General features: G+C 37.9%; 1 protein-coding gene across 10 annotated transcripts in view; it reads right to left on the bottom strand.

Moving 5' to 3' along the window:
• ELAPOR2 (endosome-lysosome associated apoptosis and autophagy regulator family member 2) overlaps nt 1-25213 on the bottom strand; it is a 251496-nt gene that overhangs the window by 60177 nt on the left and 166106 nt on the right. For all 10 annotated transcript variants that reach the window (XM_087861112.1, XM_087861118.1, XM_087861114.1 and 7 more), the window contains 4 exons: nt 24138-24258; nt 10127-10322; nt 5101-5248; nt 1772-1858 (listed from right to left, as the gene is read on the bottom strand). In XM_087861112.1, coding sequence (XP_087717238.1) covers nt 1772-1858; nt 5101-5248; nt 10127-10322; nt 24138-24258 — 552 coding nt within the window. The remainder of the gene's footprint in view (nt 1-1771; nt 1859-5100; nt 5249-10126; nt 10323-24137; nt 24259-25213) is intronic.

Raw genomic sequence — 25213 nt, 5'->3', positions numbered from 1 at the left:
TCAACCATCAAGGCATTATCATGAAACACCATTAATTAGGAAGCTACAAATTTAAGTCTACTGTTAGTTCATATCTAAGCTCTGCTGTAGTCATATTTTCTAAAAAAAAAAAAAAAAAGTTTTTCAATCCAAAAAATATATCAATAAAGAAGGAAAAGAAAATTCTTTAAGCCTGAACAAAAAGATAAAATGATTTTTAAACCATGTGTATGAAGTCTTGGTTTATATTTAAAAGGAGTTCATTCCAGACAGTGAAGAGTCACTCAGCCCAATTACATATTTGCTGACTGCCACTATTCATAAGTACATCTCGGGGCTCTGAAAACAAAAAGGCAACAGAATGAGTTTGCTTCCTTCTAAAATTGCTTAATAAACAATACTGCAACAGCGACCAGAGAAAAAATAGGACTCTTATAAAATAACATGATTTAAATGACTACAGAATATAAAAGATATTACATCTAATATTTGCTTCCTTTGCCACCAGCACATGGTTCTATTTACCTATCAAACTACATTTCCCATAAATCTCATGCTGTTTCTGTCAAAGCCAATGAACTAACTTAAGGGTTCCTTGCTTTCTCATTTGCCACTCCTATTCTTCTATGTGGTCTCTGGCTGGCCAAATTCAAGCTGTATGAAATTAAAACATACTCAAGTACTTCACCCTGCCAGAGATTCAGAAAAGTAGTGCACTAAGTACTCTCCCCTGTGTTAAGTGAAGAAAGTATATTTGTTGCCAAGGGTTACTTGTACCTTCAAAGCCCAGCTTAATGAATGCTAAGGTGAATGGATCTTAAGTGGTTATAGTATCACTTCCTGGCATACAGATGGGGGGAGGGGAGGGAAACAGTCCAAAAGGGTGCATTGTATTAATCACTCAAGGATGAGGCACCTGCTGCAACTCAAAGGTGGGGGTGGATGGTCACTTACTGACATAGAGCTCAGTCTACACTGCAGGCCCCACACTAGGTCATTCCCATATACCCTATCATTTAATCCTGCAAGATTGCTTCCATTTCTTACATGAAAAATCAGATGCAAAGAGATTAAGCCAAAAATAAAACAAAAGAGATTAAGCCAACTGCCTACAGAAACACAACTACTATTAGCCAGAGTTAAGATTTGGAATCCATGCCTCAAATAAAAGCAGATTCACACACTGTGTTGCCTGATAATTGCTTTCAAGCATTTGGAGCTGTCCTGTGGAGACTAGGCAGTTACCTTACCCAATGTGACCAGAGACAGTAGAACTTTGAGCAACAGGTGACAGGGTTAGGCTCCAACCATGGATGAATTTTGTGATATGCAGAGCCATCCAACAGTGGAGTCAATACAGCCCCCAACAAGACAAGCTGGAAGGTCACTTGTTGGGGAATTTGCAGAGAAAGTTGGATCAAAGGATCCTTCCAGTGCCAGGAGCCACTGATTCTTGCCCATGTGACAGGCACATATGTAAGCTTACATACCCCGAGGTTCTGTGTGTTAGTTTTGAATAGCCTTATTTTCTTGTCAATGTCCCTTTGAAAAGGAGGAAAGTTGGAGTATAATGGGAAATCGAAGGGAAAGAAACCTAAGGCGAAAGAGAAAGGTAGGAACAAATACCTACAAAGAACCTGTGTCCATGAAATTTTGGGGCAGTTTCTTCCCTAACTAGAAACTGTCTAAATCAATGAAAAAAATTTTTTTTCATAAACTCTTTTATAAGGTTGGGAACAGGAAGGAGCAGAAGGGGGTTAGTGGGAGAGAAGACAAACAAACAGAGACTTACAGAATGAGAGCCCCATTCTCCATTGTCTGTGAGTTTTACCCACTTGTCTGCGGTGGTGTCCATCTCCTGGCACTGATCATTTTGAATCTGTGGATTAAACACAAGGGCCCCAGTAAAGTTTCTTGAATGATGGCTTTAATTAAATTCATTACTCAGCATAGGACAGGCTGCATTACTAAGTAATGACCATGAGTAATTCTCAGTAAGTAAACATACCAAGATCTCTGGAGCCTAAGTGACCATTGTATACAAGTGATTCTAAGTAAAGCATCCTCATTATTGTAACAAAAGGGTTAAGAAGCACAGAGGAGGGAGGGAGAGAGGATGAGAGCAGTTAACTCTGAAAATTCACAGAAAGGAGAAAAAGTCATTACGAAAAACTTACCAAAAGTTTTAAAAGCTTTCATTCACCATCCAGGCCCAATAGTATAAAAATAAAGTATATTTTTACAAGATTTAGGGAAGTAAGGTTTTAAATGAATAAATAAATGACATCTGCTTGGTTTTCAATTCCCCAGGACTCATTCCAAACACGTAGGTAAGTAGCTACAGTCAAAGCCAAAGCCCTAAATTTTGATTTGGGGGAAATGTTAACCATACGCGGTATCAGTTCAAATGGCTACAGCTACTATCTTTAGCACTTAAGACTTTGTGCTCTCCAGACAATTCTTACAAAATGCTTAAGGGTTTGCACGCAACCTTTCCAGGCCTGTGAAGAATACACAGACATCGAAAAGCTAGGCCATTTTGCAGTACTGCCCACAAGTCAGCAATAGAGTAGCGTTGAAATAAGAACTCGTCACCCCTACTTTGGCCAAAATGGCTATTTCTCTCTTTTCTACATCTTGGCCACTTCATTCATCCTCCTGGCCAGTTTACCAACAACATTAAAATGTTCTCCATAATATATATTTCCTAAAAGCTTATTAACTAGAAAACAGATCCTTTTAACATCCAAAAATACCAGAGAATATCAGCCACTGAGGATATTTGTTTTAACTGAATTTAAGTATCGTATTTATACAATAAGCATAATGACCATTCTAATGCAAGTGCTAAGCCATTTTTAAGCAGATATGGACCCTAAATATACCTTTGGTGGTCCATGTGTGGACAAGCTGAAAGCTTTTTCTTTTTTTTTTTCCCCCAGCTGAAATCAAACATCATGTGTTCTCAGGATATTCTAATGGCATTCTGGGATCTGACACTTCTGTTCTTCATTCTAAAAGTAAGTAGTAAAGGTATGACCTTGGTCCAATACTTTATTCTCTCTAGGTTTCAGTTTCATCACTTAAAAAGAAGAGTGGAGGAGCTGAATGAAATTCCCATAGTTCTAAAATTAAATACTTGACTGCTTTAAATTATGTGATGTCGGTAGGTACAACGTATCTTGCAGTCTTCAGACATTTCCTTTCCATTAACCGTAAGTCTGATGACTGAAGTGTTGACCCTCTGAGTCAATAAATTGCAACCTATAAAGCTGAAACATCAATAAAAGAAGGAATTCACCTCTTTTGAATTTGTAACCAGAACAAAGGCACCATTCAAAGGAAGAAATGAAACTTGATGCCTTAGGAGTACCTTCACCGAAAACTCGCAAAGGACTTACTCAACAATGCACAACTAAATGCTTATTCTAACAGTTTTATAATTACCTTGCTTGACTTTACTCTAGTTTTAATAATATTGCAAAAATGTCCAACGGAATAGGGAATCATTTACTTTAAGAAGTGTTCTGCAGGGGCGCCTGGGTGGCACAGCAGTTAAGCGTCTGCCTTCGGCTCAGGGCGTGATCCCGGCGTTATGGGATCGAGCCCCACATCAGGCTCCTCCGCTAGGAGCCTGCTTCTTCCTCTCCCACTCCCCCTGCTTGTGTTCACTCTCTCGCTGGCTGTCTCTATCTCTGTCGAATAAATAAATAAAATCTTAAAAAAAAAAAAAAAAGAAGTGTTCTGCAAACAGATGTAGCTTGAAAAGCAAATCTGTTTGAAAATTACTTAACATCTTAAATTCCTCAAAGGATGTTAGGACAAGGAGGATCCTTAAAGGTTTGGTTACACAATCCACTTTGCAAAAGGGAATGCTGAGGGCCGGAAAATTAGCTCAGTTGCCCAAAACACACAACCAGCCACACAGCTGGGGCATGAGCCAGAATCTCTTGACTTCAAATCCAAGGCTCATACTTTCATGGCAAGTATCTCTTCCTATCAAACTTCTGACTTACCAATTTCCATTATCAGGAGCAAAATAAATTTGCTTTAGAATTATTAGTCCTGGGCTCCTGAAATCTGGACCAAAGAAACATTTTACAAGATAATTTTCCCCAGTTACCTGTACAAAACATATTTTTTTAAGAAGTCAATCTGAAAACACTTTCTCAAGCATTTGAGAGACAGCTACAACAAATATTTGCTAGCTTATAGTTTATATTATTTTTTTTAAAGTTTACTTATTTGTATATTTAAGCAATCTCTACACCTAACTTGGAGCTCAAACTTACAATCCTAAAATCAAGAGTCATGTGCTCTTCCAACAGAGCCAGGCCAGTGCCCCTATATTATATATTTAAATAATTTTAGTAGTAACAGCCTATTCCTTTTTAAAAATTTAAATTCAATTCATTAACATATAACGTATTATGAGTTTCAGAGGTAGAGTTCAGTAATTCATCAGTTACATATAACATCCAGTACTCATCCCATCATGTGACCCCTTAATGCCCATCACCCAGTTACCCCATCACCCCCACCTCCTCTCCAGCCTATTCTGTAAGACTTCTATTTTATACTATATTCTGTAAAGCTATTTCATCTCTTACCAAAGAAATCAACTACCTCATCCACTGATTCCTTTAGACTGTACAAAATCAACAGAATCAGAAACACATAGCCACTTCTACTTTTGAGATATTGCCCATGCTTATACTTAAATCAATCAAATACTTGAAACTGCAAAGAGGAAAAAACAAAAACTAAAATTGGTGAAACATATTTTGAATAAAATAGCATCTGTAGCTATAAAGAAAATTAAAATGAATGTTGGGTGAAAGTATTTTTCACACAAAAAGTCTAAATCAAATGGTCATCTAATGATCATAACCAAAAGTAAAACAAGTCCAATGTTCTTCAACAAGGTGAGAGCGCAGAGGTAAATAAACAATGTTAAGCAGAAAATAAAATATTAAAGAAAAAAAGTTTTCTTTTAATATCAAATGGTTCAGTTGACAGAAAAAACTGAGGAGGCATACCATGGAATAGCAACAACTGATTAAGAGAAATTTTACATGAATTTCTCTCAAAAAGTAAATTCTAGAACAAAGAAGGCCTTACGAAGAACTCAAAGAAGATGTTGTTGTCGACATACTGGTACTCAAAGAAGACATAACCCGACTTCTTGAGGTGCACAGCATAGATCAAAGATACTGTGCAGTCATCACGATTGGACTCAATGTAATTTCCACGAGGGACCCAAGAAGAGCTGTGGAAACAAAACCAAGAGGCATTAGCATTCGTAACCCTCTTCTGTTCACAAGTTACATAACTAAGCTTCGAATCAGCAAGGCACACCAGAGAAATCTAAAGCTTTTCTAGAAGTCAAAGGCCAACACATTACTGGGAAAAGGTTCATTTCTTATGTCAAAGGGCACCCTAAATCTTGGTAAGGTTATGTGATCCATTTGCTAAGAAACAGCTATTTTTCATCAAAAATTTGGTCACTAAATAAATGACTAATTGCAATAGTCTGAGGTGGAATTATTCTCTCAAGCAACATCTGAAGTTTTATTTTTATACATATACACCTGGCAGGGAGATGAGGAGTTCCTTTACATGAATGAAGGACTGGTCCTTGTAAAAACCCATTTAAAGTAAACCTAAATAAAACATAGATCACAGTTTTAGGGTATATAGGAGGGGTAAGAATCTAATTGGAATTTTTATCTAAAAAAAAATGAAAAATTAAGAACACTAGTGAACAAAATTTGAGTTGTAAATCTAACCATAATTCTTAGCTAAAACAATAATGAGTCACATGTTGACTCTTTGGCCAAAAAAAATTTCTAACCAAACTGTATGAAAGCACAACTTAACATCCTTCTCCTCAGATGTAACTGTTTGTATGGATGATAAGAGTGAGATCTTGGCAAATTCTTTTCTTTTTTCTAAAAGAAATCTGAAGACTGAGATTTCCACAACCCAACCTGACTCAGTAACTGATAGTGGATTTGCCCTTTCTCTTTAACAAACTAAGGAAAATACATGGGCCATATTCAGGCACTGACAATAGGCAATACAAGACTGAGACTCTTGACAGCAGCAAAATACATGGGGCAATGCCCACATTGACTCTGACCTCACTCTTCAGGACACTTTCCAGATTGTGGCACCCAAGCAGAGCAGAGTGGTCTCACTGAGCTGAGGAGCAGAGATACGTATTTAGGGCAGCTGTAGCAGCTGGAATTTATAGGCCTGAGAATCAGAGAAAACAGGGTTCCAGAAGCCCATATGGAGTTTCTCTGTTGGTCCTGGGCTTGAGGCTGGAGTATACAGACAGACATGGCAGAGAACAGCCACTGCAAAGCTGTGACATAATCAGAGAGATCACTCTAGTGGGAGTCATAGGAGCTTCCGGCCAGCCAGCGAGGAGAAAACTTGATAACCACACTGGGCATTCATCTGACACCCCAGAATTGCCACCTTGGGAATAAGGGCCTTGCCCTAGACCAGGTATCAGCAAACTTTTTCATAAAGGGCCAGAGAAAAAATATTTTTGGCTTTGTGGACCATCTGTTCCTTCCTGCAATACTTAACTCTGCCACTGTAATTGAAAAGCAGCCCCAGACAAGGCATAAACAAATGAGAGCAGCTTTCTTCCAATATAACTTGGTTTACAAAAACAAAGGGCTCACAGGTCATAGTTTGCCAACTCCTGCACTAACAAAAGCTGTGACCTAGAACTAAAAGTGAAACCAATACAGAGCCACCCTAAAAAAATAATAAAACCAGTCCTGATGACATCAAGGTGCTCTTTCAGCACATAAACCACCTGCCAGAACAAAATGCAGCATCCTTAAAACGAAGAAAAAAATAATCCATATTCCCTACATCTTAACATCCACAATGCCCAAGATAATAATAAAAATTTACTAGACATGAAAATAAGTGGAAAAATATGACCCTTAATTGAGAAAAAAGACAGTAAAAAGAAACAGACAAGTATTTAAGACAGTTCTTACAAATATAGTCAACTATAAATAAAAGATGTATTCATACAGTGAGTGAAGGGATGGAGAATCTCGAGTATTTTAAGGGAAATAAGAGCCATAAAATAAACTAGATGGAAATTCTAGAACTGAAAAATCACAACATGTAAAATTTAAAATTCACCAGATGGGCTTAAGAGCAAGTTTGAGACTGAAAAAAAAAAAAAGTTGGTGATAGAGCAATAAAATTTATGTAATCTGAAATATGAGAGAAAAAAATTGGGAAAAAAAGAGCCTCAGTGACTTTTAGACAATATCAAATGGTCTAACGTACATGTGATTAGAGTAAAAGAAGGAAAGATGGAGAGAAAAAGCCAGAGAAACATTATTGGTGAAATAATGGCTAAAATAATTCTACATCTGGTGACAGTATCAACCTACAAATCCAAGCAGCTCACTAAACTTGAGGTAAATACATGAAAACCAATGCCAGGCATGTCACAGTCAAACTGTTGAACTGCAAAAATACAGAGAACATTTTATAAATAAGCAGAGGAAAAAAGACACATTACATAGAAGGGAATTAATCATAAAAAATACAGTTAACTTTTCGTCACAAATAAGGGAGAGTTCAGAAGGCAGTGGGACATCTTTAAAGCACAGAAAGAGAAAAGTTCAGAGTCCGATGTCCAAGAAAATATTCTTCAAAATGGAGGCAAAAATAAAGCTATTTTTAAGTAAACAAAAAGCTAAAAGAATTTGTGAGCAGCACACTTGCATTGTAAGCAAGGATAAAGAAAATTTCATGGGTTGAAAAAAATAATCCTAAACATTCAGATCTATATAAAGGAAGAAGGAGCACCAATAATATGACTATGCAGACAAACATACAAAGCCATATTTTTTCATCTCTTAAGTTCTTTTAAAAACAACTGGTTATTTAACATACATTTCACTGTATGATAGGCTTTATAACATGTTTCTAAATATAATATATGACAATAGCACAGAGATGAGGGTATAACTGTAACTATTATTGTAAGTTTTACATCTTAAGTAAAAGTACAATAATAACTCTATGAAACACTCTCAGAATGCCTATTGTAATTTGTAGCCTTTGCAATCAAGATTAGCAAAGATATCTTAAGATATAAAAAAAAATTAACCGTAAAAGAAAAAAATTTGATATTGTACTTTTTCAAATTTTAAACTTTTATCAAAAGACACCATTAAGAAAATGAAAAGGCAAATGCCACAAAGGAAATATTACACATACCTGTATGTATATGTATTTGCATATGCATATATGCAAATATTATGTTAACTATCACATGAATATATATATGACAAGAACTCATGTCCAGAATACACAAAGAACTCATACAGCTCAATAATAAAATGAACCCCCAAAATAGAAAATGGGTAAAACATGTTGATATCTCACACACACAAAAAATTAAACATATGGACAATGAATATATGAAACGTGTTCATGGGAAATGCAGATTAAAACTGCAAGAGGTATCAATTCACACACACACACACACACACACACACACACATACACACACACAGAAATAGTTAAAATAAAACAAGATTGACAAAACAAATGTTGGTAAATATGGAGTGTGACTAGAATTCAAATGTACCACTGGAGTCTACAGTGATACAACCATTTTGGAAAACTCTATAACTCAACCAACTAGGAATTAAAACAAGATTGGATGAATGGAAAAAGGAATGGAAAAAAGGATGAATGGAAAAAGGGAGATGAACACAGCAATGTCAAACTGATACTCACATTAAGAAAATTAGATGAGACAGTACATTGAAAAAGTTGTACTTATCATTAAATTTGTTTAATGAATAAACTACATATTCTAAGTAGAACCAGCAGCTATGTCAACATCTCCCATCCACCAAAACAAAGATCTGAGATACCATAACATCCTACTAGTACCCTCCCTCTAAGGAGCAATTTTGTTTAAAAAAATTAAATTACATTTTAAAAATATATACACACATACCTAAGCACATATGTATATACATGTATATATACATATATGTGTGCATATATACAAAAATATATATACATACGTGTGTGTGTTTATGTATTTAGGGGAATAATACTGTTAATGATATCTAATGTCCCACCCCTATACATTGAAATGATTATCAGGAGAGTAAAAATGTCACTTGGCAGAGGGAGAAAGAGAGAGCACTGGAAAGGATTAAGGGAAGGTAGGAAGGAGAGAACACATCTTTCAGCACAGCTAAATAATTCCCCAGCATCCTTAGCTCATGGTAAAAATGTTGAGTTCCTGAGAAGCCATTCTTGTCAGAAGGTAGCCAGAGGCCTGAAGTTTAATTCTCCCATGCATGGCCATATGGAAGGAAACGTTACATAGTCAATACAAGAGAACAGGAAGGATTACAGCCCAAAGATAAAGATTTTGCATCTTTTCAAAACAATTTAACATTCTACCAGTGTTGTCACAGGCAAAGCTAATAATCCCCTAAAGAAAGGAAGAAATTACAGCACAGGTAATAAAGTCAATAATATTGTAATAACTACTCATGGTAACGGAGTAACCACAGTTACCATGGTGAACATTTCATCATATATATAATCACTATGTTGTACACCTAAAACTACTATATGTCAACTATACTTCAATTCTAAAAAATTTTTTTAAAAGGTAGGAATTAAGCAAAGGAGCTTTCCACTTTATGTATTTAACCTACTCTTTCTTATAGGAGATAATAGAGTATCTACATGAAGATTACATGTTCTTCCTTTCAGAGAAGAAAAATTAATCTAAAATTACCCATCCGAAATTAGAGAAAGGTTTGTAGAAATACCACTGTCTTGAATGTTATATTATTAGAAAACTGGTTTGTTTTTCTATTAATAGCTCTACTGCATTTTTGCATACGGTATTCATCATGGCCTAAGAGCAATTATTTTAACCTCATGAAAATTGAGCTACGTTATCTGTAGGATCATCCCCCCCCCCAAAAAAAATGACTCTTTGCAATTAGCTTATCTATAATCCCAGTCAGTACCAAGATTACCCCCACATCTTTCTGGAAAAGAGCAACTACATGCTTCCCAAGTACTCAGTCAAGATCCAGAGACTCCTTTGGATTCTTACTTGTTACAGCCATCTGGTCTGCTGTCAGAAGGGCCGACCACAGTGTCCATGAATGTTGCAACGTTGGAAAATCCAGCTGGCAATTCGTCCCATTCATCAAATTTGATGCCACTGCCCAAGGAATAGGTACCTTCACCACACTTACTGCATACCTGGTTCTTCATTTCTAGATACTCTCCGGAAGCACAGGAGAAAGCTGGAAGGCAGAAGAATGCAGAACTCACTAGTCACTGTGTTCCTCCGTCAGTTTTGTCACCAGAATTATTTTTATAAAGCTGTGGTCATGCCACACCCTAATTAAAGCTTTCTAAAGTTGTTCTTATTACCACACATGCTTCATAATCTAGCCCCAACCTATTTTCCCAGGCTCATCCCTTGCCCCATCCTCTTCCAACCCTAACAAGATTCCTATAATTCCCAAAATAGGTCATCCCCTCTCTCTCTGCTGTGTTCTTTCTCCAGAGATGAAACCAATCCATCTGTTCTACTTGCAAAATTCCCATTCTTAACCCCAAAATGACCCTCTTCATAAGACCTCCCTGCTCTCACCAGGCAGTCAGCCGGTCAGGTGTGTCTACCTCTGTGCTCCTACCATACTCTTCTTACAGCACCTGCATTAAAGTGCTCATGCAGGCACACGCGTGTGCGAGCATGCATGCACACACGCCACGCACACGCGCGCACACATACACACACACACATAAGGTGATGTATATTATGTATCAGTTGATGTGAGACTTTGAGCTTCCAGAAAACAAGGATCATTATTTTTGGATTCCTAATTCTATCTGGCAAATATTAAGTCCAATAAAAGTTTGGTCCAGTGAGTGGAAACTAAATATAAAGGGGTAATAGGAGTGTTTCTCATGCAAGAGCCAAATCAGAATCTCCACTTTTTCAACATTCATGACTCCGACCTAGTCATTTCTACTACCTACATTTTATTACTGATGTCAAGCACTTGCTGATTCTGAGAACTAACTAAAACCAGAGACAGCAGGCCTGGGCATTGTGAAGAACAGTTGACACAGTTACAGAAAAGAAGGAGCTCTGCTGCTAAGTTATTAGTCATTCAACAAATGCAAATCTATGGCCCCCAAGTGGGTGGGTCTGTGTTCAAAGTGCTATTAGTGACTCAAACACAGCAAAGGGATTTCTAATCATTTAATCAGGATATTAAAGAAACAAGAACAAAATAAAACCTCCCAATTATTCCATAAAGAAAAACAAGTCTCCCAGCAGAGAGTGAAGGAGCAAAGCCTCACATTTAGATACATTCTTCTTTTATAATACATTTGGAAACTTAGAGAGAAATACAAACAAGTTAATTTTGAAAAACCAAAGAATGAGAGCTAAAACCCACAGCTGCCTACTTATTTATCCACTGAAAAACTACTATGTTTTTCTTCAGAAAAGCTTACGATGCTGTACAATGAAATTCTAACTCTCAAAACAACATCCCACAATTAGGTAAACATCAGAAAATAAGAAAAGGTTAGGCAAAAAATAGTGCATGCTGGCTACAAGGTCAAAAACATCATGGGACCAGGTTGTACTACTTCTTGTGACCTTAAGTGAGTTACTTCACTCTCTGGGGTCCTCAGTTTCTCTCTCTCTGAAAAATGAGATAATGATCATAGTACCGCTTCATATGGTTATACTAGTGAAATAAAACATAGTATAAAGTGCTTGGCACAGTGCCTGGCATTTAATAAACACTCACTATAAACTATTATTATCACTACCAGCACTACCAGCAGAGAAACACAGTAATGGAAACAATTGTATTTACCTTCTATCATTTATAGGGCTTCTAGTAAACTGACACATACTATAATAAATCAAGCACCAACATTACACTGAATCAAGGGCCAGCAAACTCCAGCTCACAGGCCAAATCCAGCCTGCCTGTTTTTGTAAATAAAGTTTTACTGAAACACAGTCACAACCATTCATTTACATATTGTCTATGGCTGCTTTTGTGCCACAGTAGCAGAGCTGAATAGTTGCAGCAAGGATTGTATCACCTGCTGGGCTGAAAATATTTACTTTCTGATAACACAATTTTATTTTTAGTTTAGTTAGAAGATAGTTTAGTCTAGTGTCCTAAACTGAACTTTTAATCAATAAGGAGTAATATTTTGTAAGGTGTTAAAAGGGACTCTGGAAGCTAAGAAGATTGTGTTGTATTATTTCAGAGAGTTCATTGCCCCGTTAAAAGCACTGAGAATAGCCTCAACTCTTTCAGAGATGCTTCCTTCTCTAGACCAGAAGGAAAGCTGAAAGATAAAGCTGACAGTGAATGTTTTGAGTATTTATTACACAGTCAATTCTTTTTATTCATGGTAAAATCCAGGATTAGGCTCCTGTGAGACTCTGGTCACAGTATCTTCAGCAACAGATCAATACATAACCTTGTTTTATGTGTGTTTCAGTTGAAAAACATCTTATTTAATATACATTGTTGATTCATTAACATTGAACTTATGGCCAACAGCACTATAATTCATCCTTGAACTAAGCTTATTGAACCCACGTATTTTCTCCACGAGGCACAGCACAGCCTTCTTGCACTTACAAACACTAACTAGTACTGCAGCACATTTGGGAGCCTAATTTTAGATAGCAAAATCACCAAAAAAAAGTATAAAAATACAGAAAAAAGTGGCATTAGATTGTGAAGAGGACACTTGTTGACACTATGAGAAATAAGGCAGAAAGTGACTTTCTTTGGCAGAATTGTTTGACCTCAGCGGACACCATATGATCGGGTGACTCAAATTTTTGAATTTGAATTTGAATTTTTAAATTTGAATTTAAATTTTAAAGCTCTGTATATGTCAGCAAATGACTGTGAAAGTATTATTTGTACTGATGTGGGAGGTCACAAATAAGCTTTATAAAGTAGGTGAATTTGCAAATATTTCAGAGCGACATGTTTATAACAGACCTGTGAAGGAGAATGATATTATGTCCATTTACCAGAGGAGGAAAATGAGGCACAGTACATTTAAATAATCCAATTAGGAGGGTACCCGTTAACAAGTGGCAAAACTGATATTCAAATTTAGGTCTGATTCCAAAGCAAGTGCCTCAAGAAAATTCAACTTAGGCAATTAATATAATCGATGCAAAAGTTCAAGCAATTTCAAATGAATCCATTATTATATTTGACATCATTCTCCATTTCCTGTCTTCAATTGTTGAACAGTATTCATTATTGTACATGTTGAGCAATAACCATTCCGCACCTTCAGATACCTTGTGGAATTTTTAATATATCACTCCTAAAACACACATTCATGGAATATTTTAGCAAGCTGCTAACTTCCATAAGTCTCAATATCCTCGTCTATGAAAGGAAGATAGTAATAGCATCTATTTCAAAGAACTGCTAAGGGTTTCAATGAGCTATTCCACATGAAGCACTTAGCGCTGTGCCTGACATAAAGCACTCACTATATTATTATTAATACTACAATTCCAGGGTCTGGGGCAATAAGAATTTTGCCACCAGCCTGACGATTTTATATCTCCTTAGAATAATTATGTGATCAAAGCTAGTCAAATGGGTATAGGGCCTTTAATGACACCGGGAAACTGAGGAGTCTGAACTTTTTGTATTTTAATCATTTGCTATTCCTCAATCTTTTTTGCACCCTGGAAGCCAGCTCTCAAGCCACATGTCAAAGGAGGAGAAGAGCCACACGTTCTTGCTAAACACAATTTACTCCATGAGATTATGTCAGCACGGCACTGCCCACCTCTCTAGGCAGTCACCAGTGATAACCAGCTTTCCCTTTTCTAGTATATTCCATCTTAGCTGACACCACTTCCTTTTTCTTTCTTTTTTTTTTTTTCCCACTTACTACTGCAACACTGCTCTCTTGGCCTCTGATTTTTAGCTGGATTATAGAAGTTTCTACAATCTTAGGCATGACACTCTTTTCATTCAGATTTCTTTAGAGTATAACATTGGACCCTTTCAACAAAAGCAGGATGATAGACAGTTATTGTAAGTAGTTGTTTTAACTGTTGTAAATGTCAGTTGATTAGGTTTCATTTGAACAATTAATCATTTCTAAAATAAATACAATTTTTCTTCAACAACCTCAAAATCCTAGAGTATCTGAATTGAATTAAAGTTAAACAGACTCCAAAGTTCTGCCATAAGAACAGAAAAACCTGATTTGCATAAGGTCACACACTAAGTAACAATGGGCTCAGCACGGGATTTCACAATATTTTCCCTAAGTACCCAAAGAAAGACTGATGTTGAAAATCCATCCTCTTCAAGTCTACATTGTAACCAAGAGGTCATGTGCTAAAGTCAGTGTCCTTGTTCTCAGCTTTATGCCTCTATTCTGACCTCAATTTCTGCTACTGCAAATCCGGAAAGGTTGAAATGTGCAGGTGTGAAGAATCAGATATGGAAAAAAAGCATTTATATTCATCTGTCACCAACTAGCAAAAGGCTGGCGCAATTAACTTAACCCTCTGTGCCTTCATTTGTTCACATTCCAGTGAGAATATCACTTTGCTTCCTCCATCATAGGACTGCTGTGGTACCATGAGACACTGGAAACCACTCTGACAGTGAAAAGGGACATGAAAATTCAAAACATCACTATTATGCAACCACCCAGTACAATGTACTAAACAACAGCTACTGAATTCATCATTTCTATGCTGATTATCATCTATGATTTATGCCTAACAATAAAGAATATCTATTTAATCTTCTCACCACAAGGGCCTTTTAATTTTGCTTTTTCTTCCTCCAGAGACCTCATGCTTTGAAAGATGATATTAATTACATTTATTCATAATTCATCTATTTTTCTATTTAATTCAAGATTATTCATTACTGAAATTTTCTGAACAGTAAACAGCAATAATCATAGTAATAAAAGAATTTTCAATTATTTTTTAAAAAAAAAATTTTCTAAGTAGGCTCCACACTAGGCGCAAACTCATGATCCTGAGATCATGACCTGAGCCAAAATCAAGAGTTCGATGCTTAACTGACTGAGCCACCCAGGTGCCCCCCAAATTATCAATTTTTAATGGGATGCTAATGAATTAGGAAGCGTATACAATGTCATTACAGGTAAGTATCTGGGAATCACAGTATATTACAGGAAGTCATTCAACAAATACTTCTTGAGTACCTAGTATTTGGTTGGCAAACACTAGAGACTAAGGATATTTTGGAAACAATCCCTACTCTGATGGAGTTTCTATTTTAATCTAGTCTAGACTTATCTTCCTCAAAATAGATTCAAATTTTATATTCATGAAACTAAATTCACTGTAAAATCTATCTTATCTGTTAACCTAAGTTAATACTAAATAAAAAATAATTATATACATTTAGGGGAAATAAATAATTCCAGAAATAAGCAAATATGCCTCTTTTTCTTCAGTTGTTTAGTTTCATTTAAATAAGAACAGAGTAAGTTTAAAAAATTAGGTTAAAGCTGTAGACACTGCTGTTATTGATTACACCACAAGTATACTCTTACAACCATTATTATTCACTGCCATTGAGGGCAGTAAAAACAGGGACGATAATGCGTAGTTTGTGGGCCGCAAAAATGATACGTTTAACCTTTATTAATCATTCAGCCCATCAATTATCATTATCAAATAATTAAAACTTCAACTGCCTGCCAGGTTTATTATTATAATTCTCACTGAAAACAAAATAAAGTAGAAAGTGGCATCTATGAGAAATCGAACACAATACTGAGCCCAGCAAGTCTCAGCTCTTCTTTTTCCTCTCTCAGTGCTAGTGATGAAGAGAACATTGGAACACAGCCTTTTTAAGTTCCTACTTGTGAAATTCTTTAAAAAGAAAAAAAACAAACAAACTATGAAACGCGTGGGTGGCTCAGTTTGTTAAGCATCTGCCTTCAGCTCAGGTCATGATCCCAGGGTCCTGAGATCGAGTCCCACATCAGGCTCCTTGCTCAGCAGGGAGCATGCTTCTCCCTCTGCCTGCAGCGCCCCCTGTTTGTGCACTCTCCCTCTCTCTCTCTGACAAAGAAATAAATAAAATCTTAAAAAAAAAGAAAGAAAAAAAGAAAAACTGTTTTAATATCTCATTTTATAAAAATGAAAGGGAGACATATAAACAAGTACATTAATACAAACCAGTTCTGGCTCATGTTCTCTAATTCCCTGTTCTCTGAAAAGAGTATTTAGTAAAAGCACTGTCTCTACATCTCTGAAAATGAATTCTCACCTCTAACATCCTTTCCACCGACTGGGTCCTCACACAGTCCTGTCAGGTAGTATCATATGACTGTCCCTATCCTTCCTCAAGGGGACTGATGGGCCGGAATATCCACCCCCTCCCCCCCACAAAAAACCCCACCAACTCCTGCCTGGAAAAATGATCCATGAAACACGAGAGAGAACAATCCCCATTAAATTAGTTTCCAACTTTTCATGAGAGAGCTAAGGTAGTTTTCATCTTTAAAAAAAAAATGGATTTTATTGTGGCTTCCTGACCTAAGTGTTTGATGGGGGAGAAGACCAATTCCAGTCCATCGGGCACAAGATGACCTAAGTTTTATAGAAAAAAATACAGCTGAGAAGGTCAGGGGAAGGAAAACGTTGAGAGTACTTGATGAGGTCACCAAAGGGGGCAGAACAATGCATTTGCAAAATCAGTTTTCTCAACTTCTAATTATGTCCTAACACTTTGATTCTTATCATCCTGAACTTTTCCTCTTTCTTAGAAGGTGTCCGTCATCCTCTACTTCCTAATAGTCTTGCTGCCCTTGATTCTGCAATTTTAAGGGCTGAGTTCTCTCATCTCCTTATAAAACATGTTTTTCAGAGAACCCCCCTCAACCGTAGCTCCCATCAAACAACTGACGTCAAGCCTGATTTTTGAGCTGTTCTTTTCATAATCCTGTTCACTCAGGCCTTTCACCTGCCACTGCTGTGCTGCAGAACCCATTAACTTCAACACTCTTCCCACCTGGAACTTGAGGCATCAACATTCCAAACAAAGCCGACCGAGGACTAAATATTCCTGTCCTTTTCCATACAGAATGAACTTCCACAAATCTGATCAGATCTCTGTGTTTCACCTATAGAATGAAACAGCGAAGTCAGTCTCTAATTTAGGACACCCCAGGTTTCTAATCCACAAACAGTCCAGGGTGCTGGAGCTATGTGAGGAGCCTTGAGAGGGTTACAGCTTCATCTCTTGAGATGAATGAAAAAGGACACATCTAAATTAAGAATTTCTATAGTTGAAGAAAGTACCCATTTTTTTCCTAATAGACACTGAATACTGAAAGCATATTATATGTATTAAGCACTAACAATACTCTAGGCACAGGGGGGAAAACATTAACTAACCAACTTCTCATTGTATGAGAAGGATGTAACTACAAATGTGCCCTAAATTCTGAATGTTATTCTTTTACCTTTCAGAGAAATATATACAATTAAGAATGAAATCTACAAGATCATTTTTCTGAATGTTATTTTCACCTTTCAGAGAAATATATACAATTAAGAATGAAATCTACAACGAGAGCATTAATCCATTAAAATGACCCACAAGCAATATATCTGAGCCTTTACATGCTATTTTTTTTAAATCATTTGGGTATCCATATATTAACTTGCATCACAATTCAGACAAGAGATAAATGTTCGGGAAGCATGGATGCCTCAAGAAGGGGGACTAAGACCAGTTCAGTATATGCTGTAGTATATTCTGAAGAGTCAGGACACCATAGAAGTTAAGAACATGAACCCAGGAGCTGGACTGCCTGGGTTCAAATCCCCATTCTGCCAAGTACCTACTTCACAAGGTTGTGGTGATGCAGAAATGAATTTGAGTGAATACAAGTAAAACAGTTACAATTGTGCCTGGCATGTAGCAAAGAATGATTGGTCATTATCATTTTACATTATTATTACTATTAAGTTATATTACAGTTATGATTCCTGGCACTATAGGTTATATGTATCACCTCATTTAACTCCCTTGGACACCCATGAATAGCTGTCTCCAGGTCAAAGTCCTTGGTATGACACACAGGAGCCTGTGAGATTTGCCAGAAACTCTGTCCTCTCTCAGACTCTCCCTGACAGCCAGCCATGCAGCTTTCACAAAGCACCCAGTTTTGTGGGTGCTGCCCCCAATCTGCACCTTTGTCCATGTTTCCTATGCCCCAAATGCCACTTTGCATCCCTGAATTTAAAACTTCTTTTGGGGTTTGGTTCAGAGGTCCTCAGAGAATTAACACACATGGCCCATTAAATATGGCATTTATTAACTCAATCCTCAGTAAGGATTTTTCACATGAACAACTTTTCCGTAACAATTCTTAGTAATAATTCTTTCTCAGTAACAATTTTTCATATGAACCTGCCTAGGCTTAGATAATTTTCCGAGGTCATTCAGCTGATAACAGATGACTCTGAACTTCAAACTTACATCTGCTTCACTGTGAGCCCTCTTCCTGCGAGCGGAAGTCGTCCATCTCTCCTTGGTAAGATCACCTCAGGTATTTCCATCTTTCATTCACTCTGCCCCTATACCATAAGTAACTTATTACTTATTTGCTCTCTTATTAGATTGAAAGGTCACGGAAAACAGCAATCCTTTTAAGTTTATTTTTGGATCCCTATTGTCAAGAATATGGGAAATGATAAATGTTTGTTCAGTGAATGAATTAAAGCCCAATAAATAGCTGTGAACTAAATATTTTGCCCAAGACATAAAAGTTGGTTGCAGATCTGGAATTTAATCTCAGGTGTTCACCACATCTGACCATCATCACCCATGGGAGGTCTTTAACTAGACACCAGTACAGTAAGATGGCCAATGAACCCTGTAGAGCAAAGAAATTACATGAAATTAGTTAAATCTGGTATAAGTAATGCCATATAAAAATTTACTAAATTAGGAGCCCTTGGGTGGTTCAGTCAGGTAAGCCTCCAACTCTTGGTTTCAGCTTAGGTCATGATCTCAAGATCTTGAAATTGACCCTACGTCAGGCTCTATGCTCAGTGCATCGAGTCTGCTTGTCCCTCTCCCTCTGCTCCTCCCCCCACTCTCTCTCTCTAGAATAAATAACTAAAATCTTTTTTAAAAATTACTAAATTATCCAGGAATGTATGTTTACACCTGTGTTTTCCAAAAATTACATCTGCAGAAATTAGCATGTGGGGTCCAACTACACATTAGATAAAAGAGGCCTGTAATCAACTAAACTTGGCAAACTGAGTAAGACAGGATGCACTTAACACACAAGAAATGTTCTATATGTGTTTATTAGGTTTCTGAGAGACTTCAGTATGAAAATGTTCACTGCATTCCCCCGTGAGGGGATTCACCATTTTCCAAACTTAACTCGTATTTCACCACAGAAAACCCTGAAATACTTCTTTGTTTCCATGAAGTATTTCTCGGGGTCAGTAGTCCCTGGAACAGACTCACGGCATGCTCCGCGATCGGCACCCAGCACCATGTGCTCAGGGCGCCCACGTGCACCTGCTCCTGTACCAGCAACAACGTGCACACAACAGAAACACACTAGGAGTTGCATCCTGGGGAAAAGCCTACAGCAGCAAGAGCTTCAATGCCAAGGAATGGATTTCTCAATCTCCCACTCAGAAAGCTAAAGCCGAATCTCTCTCCCTGAGAAGCCTTCCCCTTCCTTCACTTCTAAACTGAAATCAAAAGCTATTGACCCAAACTTGTCATGAGTTACTCTGCTTATAAATATGTAAAAATACAGATCTGAGAGAAATCAAGAAGAAGGAAAAAAATTTATATTCGAGTTTTTTTCTACTCTGCACATGAGCGCTTTTTGATCCAAGAAAACCAAATATTAGAACTTTATAGAAATATTAAAGTACAAGATTAAAAATGCCCACAAGACTATGGCCAACTGGATGACAACATATCAAATGGAATCACAGCTATCTTAAAGAGTCATCCTCAATTAGACAAGTGTGTAATGGTTGTACTCAAAGTCACGCTGACTAATATTTGAGGGAGTAAGCAATAGAAGGTAACTCCTAAGAGGAAGACGTATCTTATCATGTTTATTTCCCCTTCAGGGTTCTAGATTTTTCTGAAAATACGTAAGGAAATAGGTAGAGGAATTCTCTCCCCACTCCTAGTAGCCAGGCTTTTCTTTCTTTCTTCTTCTTCTTTTTTTTTTTTTTTTTTAAGATTTTACTTATTTATTTGAGAGAGAGAAAGAGCAGGCGGAGGAGCAGAGGGAGAAGGACAAGCAGACTCCATGCACTGAGCTCAGAGCCGGACGTGGGGCCTGATCCCATGACCCTGAGATCATGACCTAAGCTGAACTCACCAGGGAGACACTTAACAGACTGAGCCACCCAGGTGCCCCCAGGCTTCTATTTGTAAGGTTTGGTTTGGTTTGAGACAAAAGGGCCTTTTCTCCAGTGAGAGAGCGATAGAGAGAAAGGAAGAGAGAGAGAGACAGAGGGGGAGGGAGGGAAGGAGAGATGAGGGAGGAGAGAGAAGGTATCCCCACCCAGGCAAGCATTCCAAAACACTGTTGTGTCTAATGATCTAAGAAGGTCAAGGAGACCCCAAAGAGTCAAGGGATGATTTTAGGGAAGTGACCCAACAGTAGAGAAGAAATAAAGTAAGGATGGCGGTTATATCCTCTTCTTCTGAGGGAAGACGAGGAGTGTCGTAGTTCAGAAATGGCATGCTGTCTTCTAGCTGTGTCTGAGCAATACCAAGACCTCAGTGATGGGGGATCCCACCAACACAAGACTCTTGGCACCAGGGCTTCGTTCTCTAAGCTAAGTCTGGAATCAGCAGACAGAAGGAGGGACATGAGGGCATCTCAGTGGCCTGCCCTTTGAGCAGTACCACCTAGAGACTGAGGAGCTTTCCACAGCAGAGGGGACAGGAGGACGACAGGAGCCACTGTCAGTTAATAACCAGAGGCCTCTCCGTGCCGTTTCCTGAGCCCTATAAGCTTGCAGCTCACAGCCCACCCATGGTTCTAGCACAACACGAGCTTCATTAACTTCACTTCGAGAAGCCCTGCAGCCAGAGTTTATACGATTTTTTAAAATAACAATTATATAATATAGCTTGCCCTTCGATTTCCTGAAAAATTTACAAGTGCTACTTCAACATTCCTATAAGCCTTTTCCTAAGGAAAGGCCTGTACTGCTTTCTTTTGATAAGAAAGAAAAAAGTCTCCCCAATTACATTCTGAAGGGTCTACAGCAATTTCAACTGAGGCCAAACTCTGGGTTTGACTTCCTTTGGAGACATTGGGACACGGGGAAAGTAAGCCCTACACAGTCCTTGCCCTAGACAGTCCTCACTGATTTGAAGCTGCCACACGCCATAGTTTTATTTTTTCTTTGTGACCCAACTGCTATGCCATCTCATTATGGCACGACTGCTGAGTCTAGCAGCTACGGGCATCGCTCGCCATCCGAGGTCTTGGCATTGTTCAGGCACGGCTTACAAGCAGCATGCCATTCCTGAACCAGGACGCTTTTACCCTCCTTTGTCCTTGAAGCACAAGAGTGCCTACAGTTTTCCCTTGAAGATACCCACCAACAGCGCCTTACATCTCCCACATGGGGCCCTGCAAGGCCCGCCATCCAGAAGTGGCAGTCTAAATCAGGGGATAAGAGACAGGCTCTGGAGTCAGACATGTCTGGATTTGAATCCCAGATCTGCCACATCCTGGCTCTGAGACCTGTGGTAAGGTACTTCCTTCTTTAACTGAGTTTTCTCATCAATGAAATGGAAACACCAATATCTACCTGAGAGGGTTCTTGTAAGGATACAATGGGACTAAGCGCAGTGTTTAGCATACAGTCCATGCATGAGAAATGACAGCTATTCTTAGCAATAGAAAATCTAAGGCACTGAGGAAATACTCAGTTATCACCCTAACTGCATCTGCAGTACTTTAATGGCTAGGAACATGGTAAGCACCATGTTTAATGCTATGAATTAACTGAGCTGCTAAGTTACTTAGATATGCGATGCTTTTTGTGCATTGTAAAATAATTTATATTCGTATACCTTTAGCATATTAAAAAAAAGTCACATTTTAGAGGCCAGACCAACGGTTTCTAGAGCAGACATAATCATATTATGTGTAAATCGCTGAAAATTCGGATTTCAGACAAAACACCAAAATAAAAAATGTTCCCAGCCATGACATAAGTATTGTCATTTTTAAAGTCAGCATCATTTTTAAAGTAATAACTAACAGAGACTTGATAACAAGTCAATTTTTTTTTGAAAAGTTCCAGCTCCAGTATCAGATTCATAACATTATCTGTGGAAAACTATACACTTTCCATGTTTCCACGTCTAAATAACATGCAAAAAAGACCATCCTCAAATAGAAATAATTCCTATTTAAGCATCAATTCTATGACAGATTTTTGAACCTTTGGCCAATAAATGTAATCAGTGGAATGCTAATAAGTGTTTCACAGCTAGCTCTCGGGGGAAGAGAGGCACATGATTTGTAGTGTTCGCCAAATCCCATGGTGTAAAATACTCTGAACAGGCCCATTTCAAACTAACGATCAGCTCTCAAAAGCCAGTGCCGGCCAGCACAGCATGAGGAGCAGTGTTCGTGATGGTTCAGTAGTCCACCCCCACCCCCACGCACACCCGTGTTGTTTACAAGGGAACCAAGGAATTAATCCACAAGTAAAAAGTAAATAGAGATAAATAATATACCAATTTTCTAGGAAAGTAACTGAAGCATTTTACAACAACCTAACTCCATAAGTATTTTGCGGACTGTTTCCATTTTGCACACAAATCCTCCCTTATTGAGAGCTGATGCTCTTTCTGCACAGGTGCTGAAAACACCCCAGGCTAGTAGAGACTTATTCTAATCTGACCCCACTCTCCTCTTGAGTCTTACTAGACTGAACTCTTTACCTAGCTACAGGGATCCCAGGTTCTCTCTGTGTTCATTTAGTATCATTCACTAAAAATAATGGTTTTCTCCACTAATTTTCCCCATGAGACTACTACTGCCTTCCTGTCTCCCTTTTTTCAGTAAACCTACCACCTAGGCCAATACTCCTCTCACCAGTAAGAGAGACATATTCTATGAATGGGAAGGAATTAACTATCATTTAATAATTTACTTATCCATCTGCTCTTTTATTTGGAAACAGAAAAACTAAGCTTTTAAGAAGACCGTTTGAGAGACAGCAGGAAAACCAACATAACCTCAGTCTTACTTTTCAGCTTTGAACTCCAATCTACCCCAAGACTACTTCACTGCAGGAACCCATCACTCACCAAATGAAAGGATTAAAAAAAAGCAGAGTTTACAAATGAAAACAAATTTAATAACCTGTTTTTCTACTCATTCATAATGTTGCCCTGCCAACCTGTTTGTTGCTAACTAACACAAGCTACTGAATGAGATATTCATCAATTCTACCATCTCTCCATAGGTTACACTAAAAAGACAAATTACATGATGTCTAAGGATTAAAAAAAGAAACCCACTGCTAAATGGCGGAGTTTCGTGCATGTGCATGGATGCTGGTGATGACAGCACAACCATGGGAATGTACCGCATGCTGCTGAGCTCTACACTAAAAAATGGCTGAGATCGTAAATTTTATGTTATATATATTTTCCCGAAGTTTTTGAAAACTTTTTTAAAATGTAAAGAAAAAAAATCCATTAAAGAGAGATTCTGCCATTCGACTCTCCAAAGTTTCAACTGAGATAGTAAACCAGATCTTAAACAGATTAAAAAAAATACATACATAAATAAAAATAGCATCCTTTAATTTTGCCTGTGTCTCATTACAGACTTCAGGCATAAGGGCACCGAGTGTTAAGAAGAAGCTTTTGCTCTGCTAGACATCAATGCTCTATGTTCCTTTTTCCCAAAGTCTTTTATATCCATTTACATTCACTTCTGGGCTGAAGGGATACAGTTTAATCAGGAAAACAAATGGTGCAAACGTCAAAACATACTGCATTCTTTGCCTCTCACGGGGTCAGGCAGGCCAGAGCAGTCCACTGCAGAATTCGGAATGGCAACTCTCCACCTGGAGCCACTGCTGTCACATTCTGTGTATTCAAAGTGGTAATCGTTCTGCAAACAATCACAGAAACAAGCCTTTGTTAGAGCCAGTTCTCATGGGACAACTGTGCTTTCTCCATCACCCCCAAACTGCCTGCAAAGCTGATTCCGAAGTGTCCTCTTTGCTTGGCTCTCATTCTTACCCTCTTCCATTCACACCAAGCAGGGCTTTGTGTTTTGTTTTGTTTTGTTTTGTTTTATCAAAAATTATCAAGCCAGGCAGTGAGTAGGCGTTGAGGATAGGATGAGGGACAGTCAATGCACTGAAGCTGTGACCAGTGACCTTTAGTTTCACCTCCCCAAAAAGGCTACACTTCCTATTTCTCTTGCAGATTTTTTAAGCTCCAAATAATTGATAGATGTGATTCTAAGAGCTAAATAATACTCGGAAACTGAATGCCACCACTGTCCCCAGTTTTTCAAAGAAAGAACAAACTATTCCCACTGACCTAATTCTCACTCTGTTTAAAATTTAACAGCAGGTATAATAATGAACCATCCAAATGCTAGTAAAGGATGAGCAGTTTTTAAGCACCTTTCCCAGGCTCCATACACATCCACCACCGTAGGCTGCCATCAATCACAGACTATAAAAGAGACATTTATTACAAATGCCAAATTAAGACCAACCCACTTATCTCTAGCCTCTGGACGCTTTAAAATTTTCACAATGACCTCCTCCCCTGGTCCGAGCACATTACATGTGTGAGATGCTTGAACTGAGGGGGAGCAAGGACACAACGTCATTGGAGCATTTTGAGAATGAAAGAAATTCTAAACCTTCCCTCAAATATTTTCAGTTCAACATCTTATTTATTCGGTTTAATATCTTGGATGTTGCCATTTGGATTCATCCACTCTATTCTGCCTCCCTTACTGTATCAGTGACCAAAGAGAACAGAAATATCAAGTCACATCAACATTGGGAAATCAGGTGTGTAAGGTGTGTGTGTGTGCGCGCACGTGT

This window comes from Ursus americanus, chromosome 3 (assembly GCF_024610735.1).
Source record: "Ursus americanus isolate L20-20 chromosome 3, mUrsAme1.1.p, whole genome shotgun sequence".
In the NCBI taxonomy this organism is placed as follows: Eukaryota; Metazoa; Chordata; class Mammalia; order Carnivora; family Ursidae; genus Ursus; species Ursus americanus.
The sequence above is the reverse complement of the archived record's forward strand: the minus strand, read 5'-3'. Positions and strand labels throughout refer to the sequence as shown.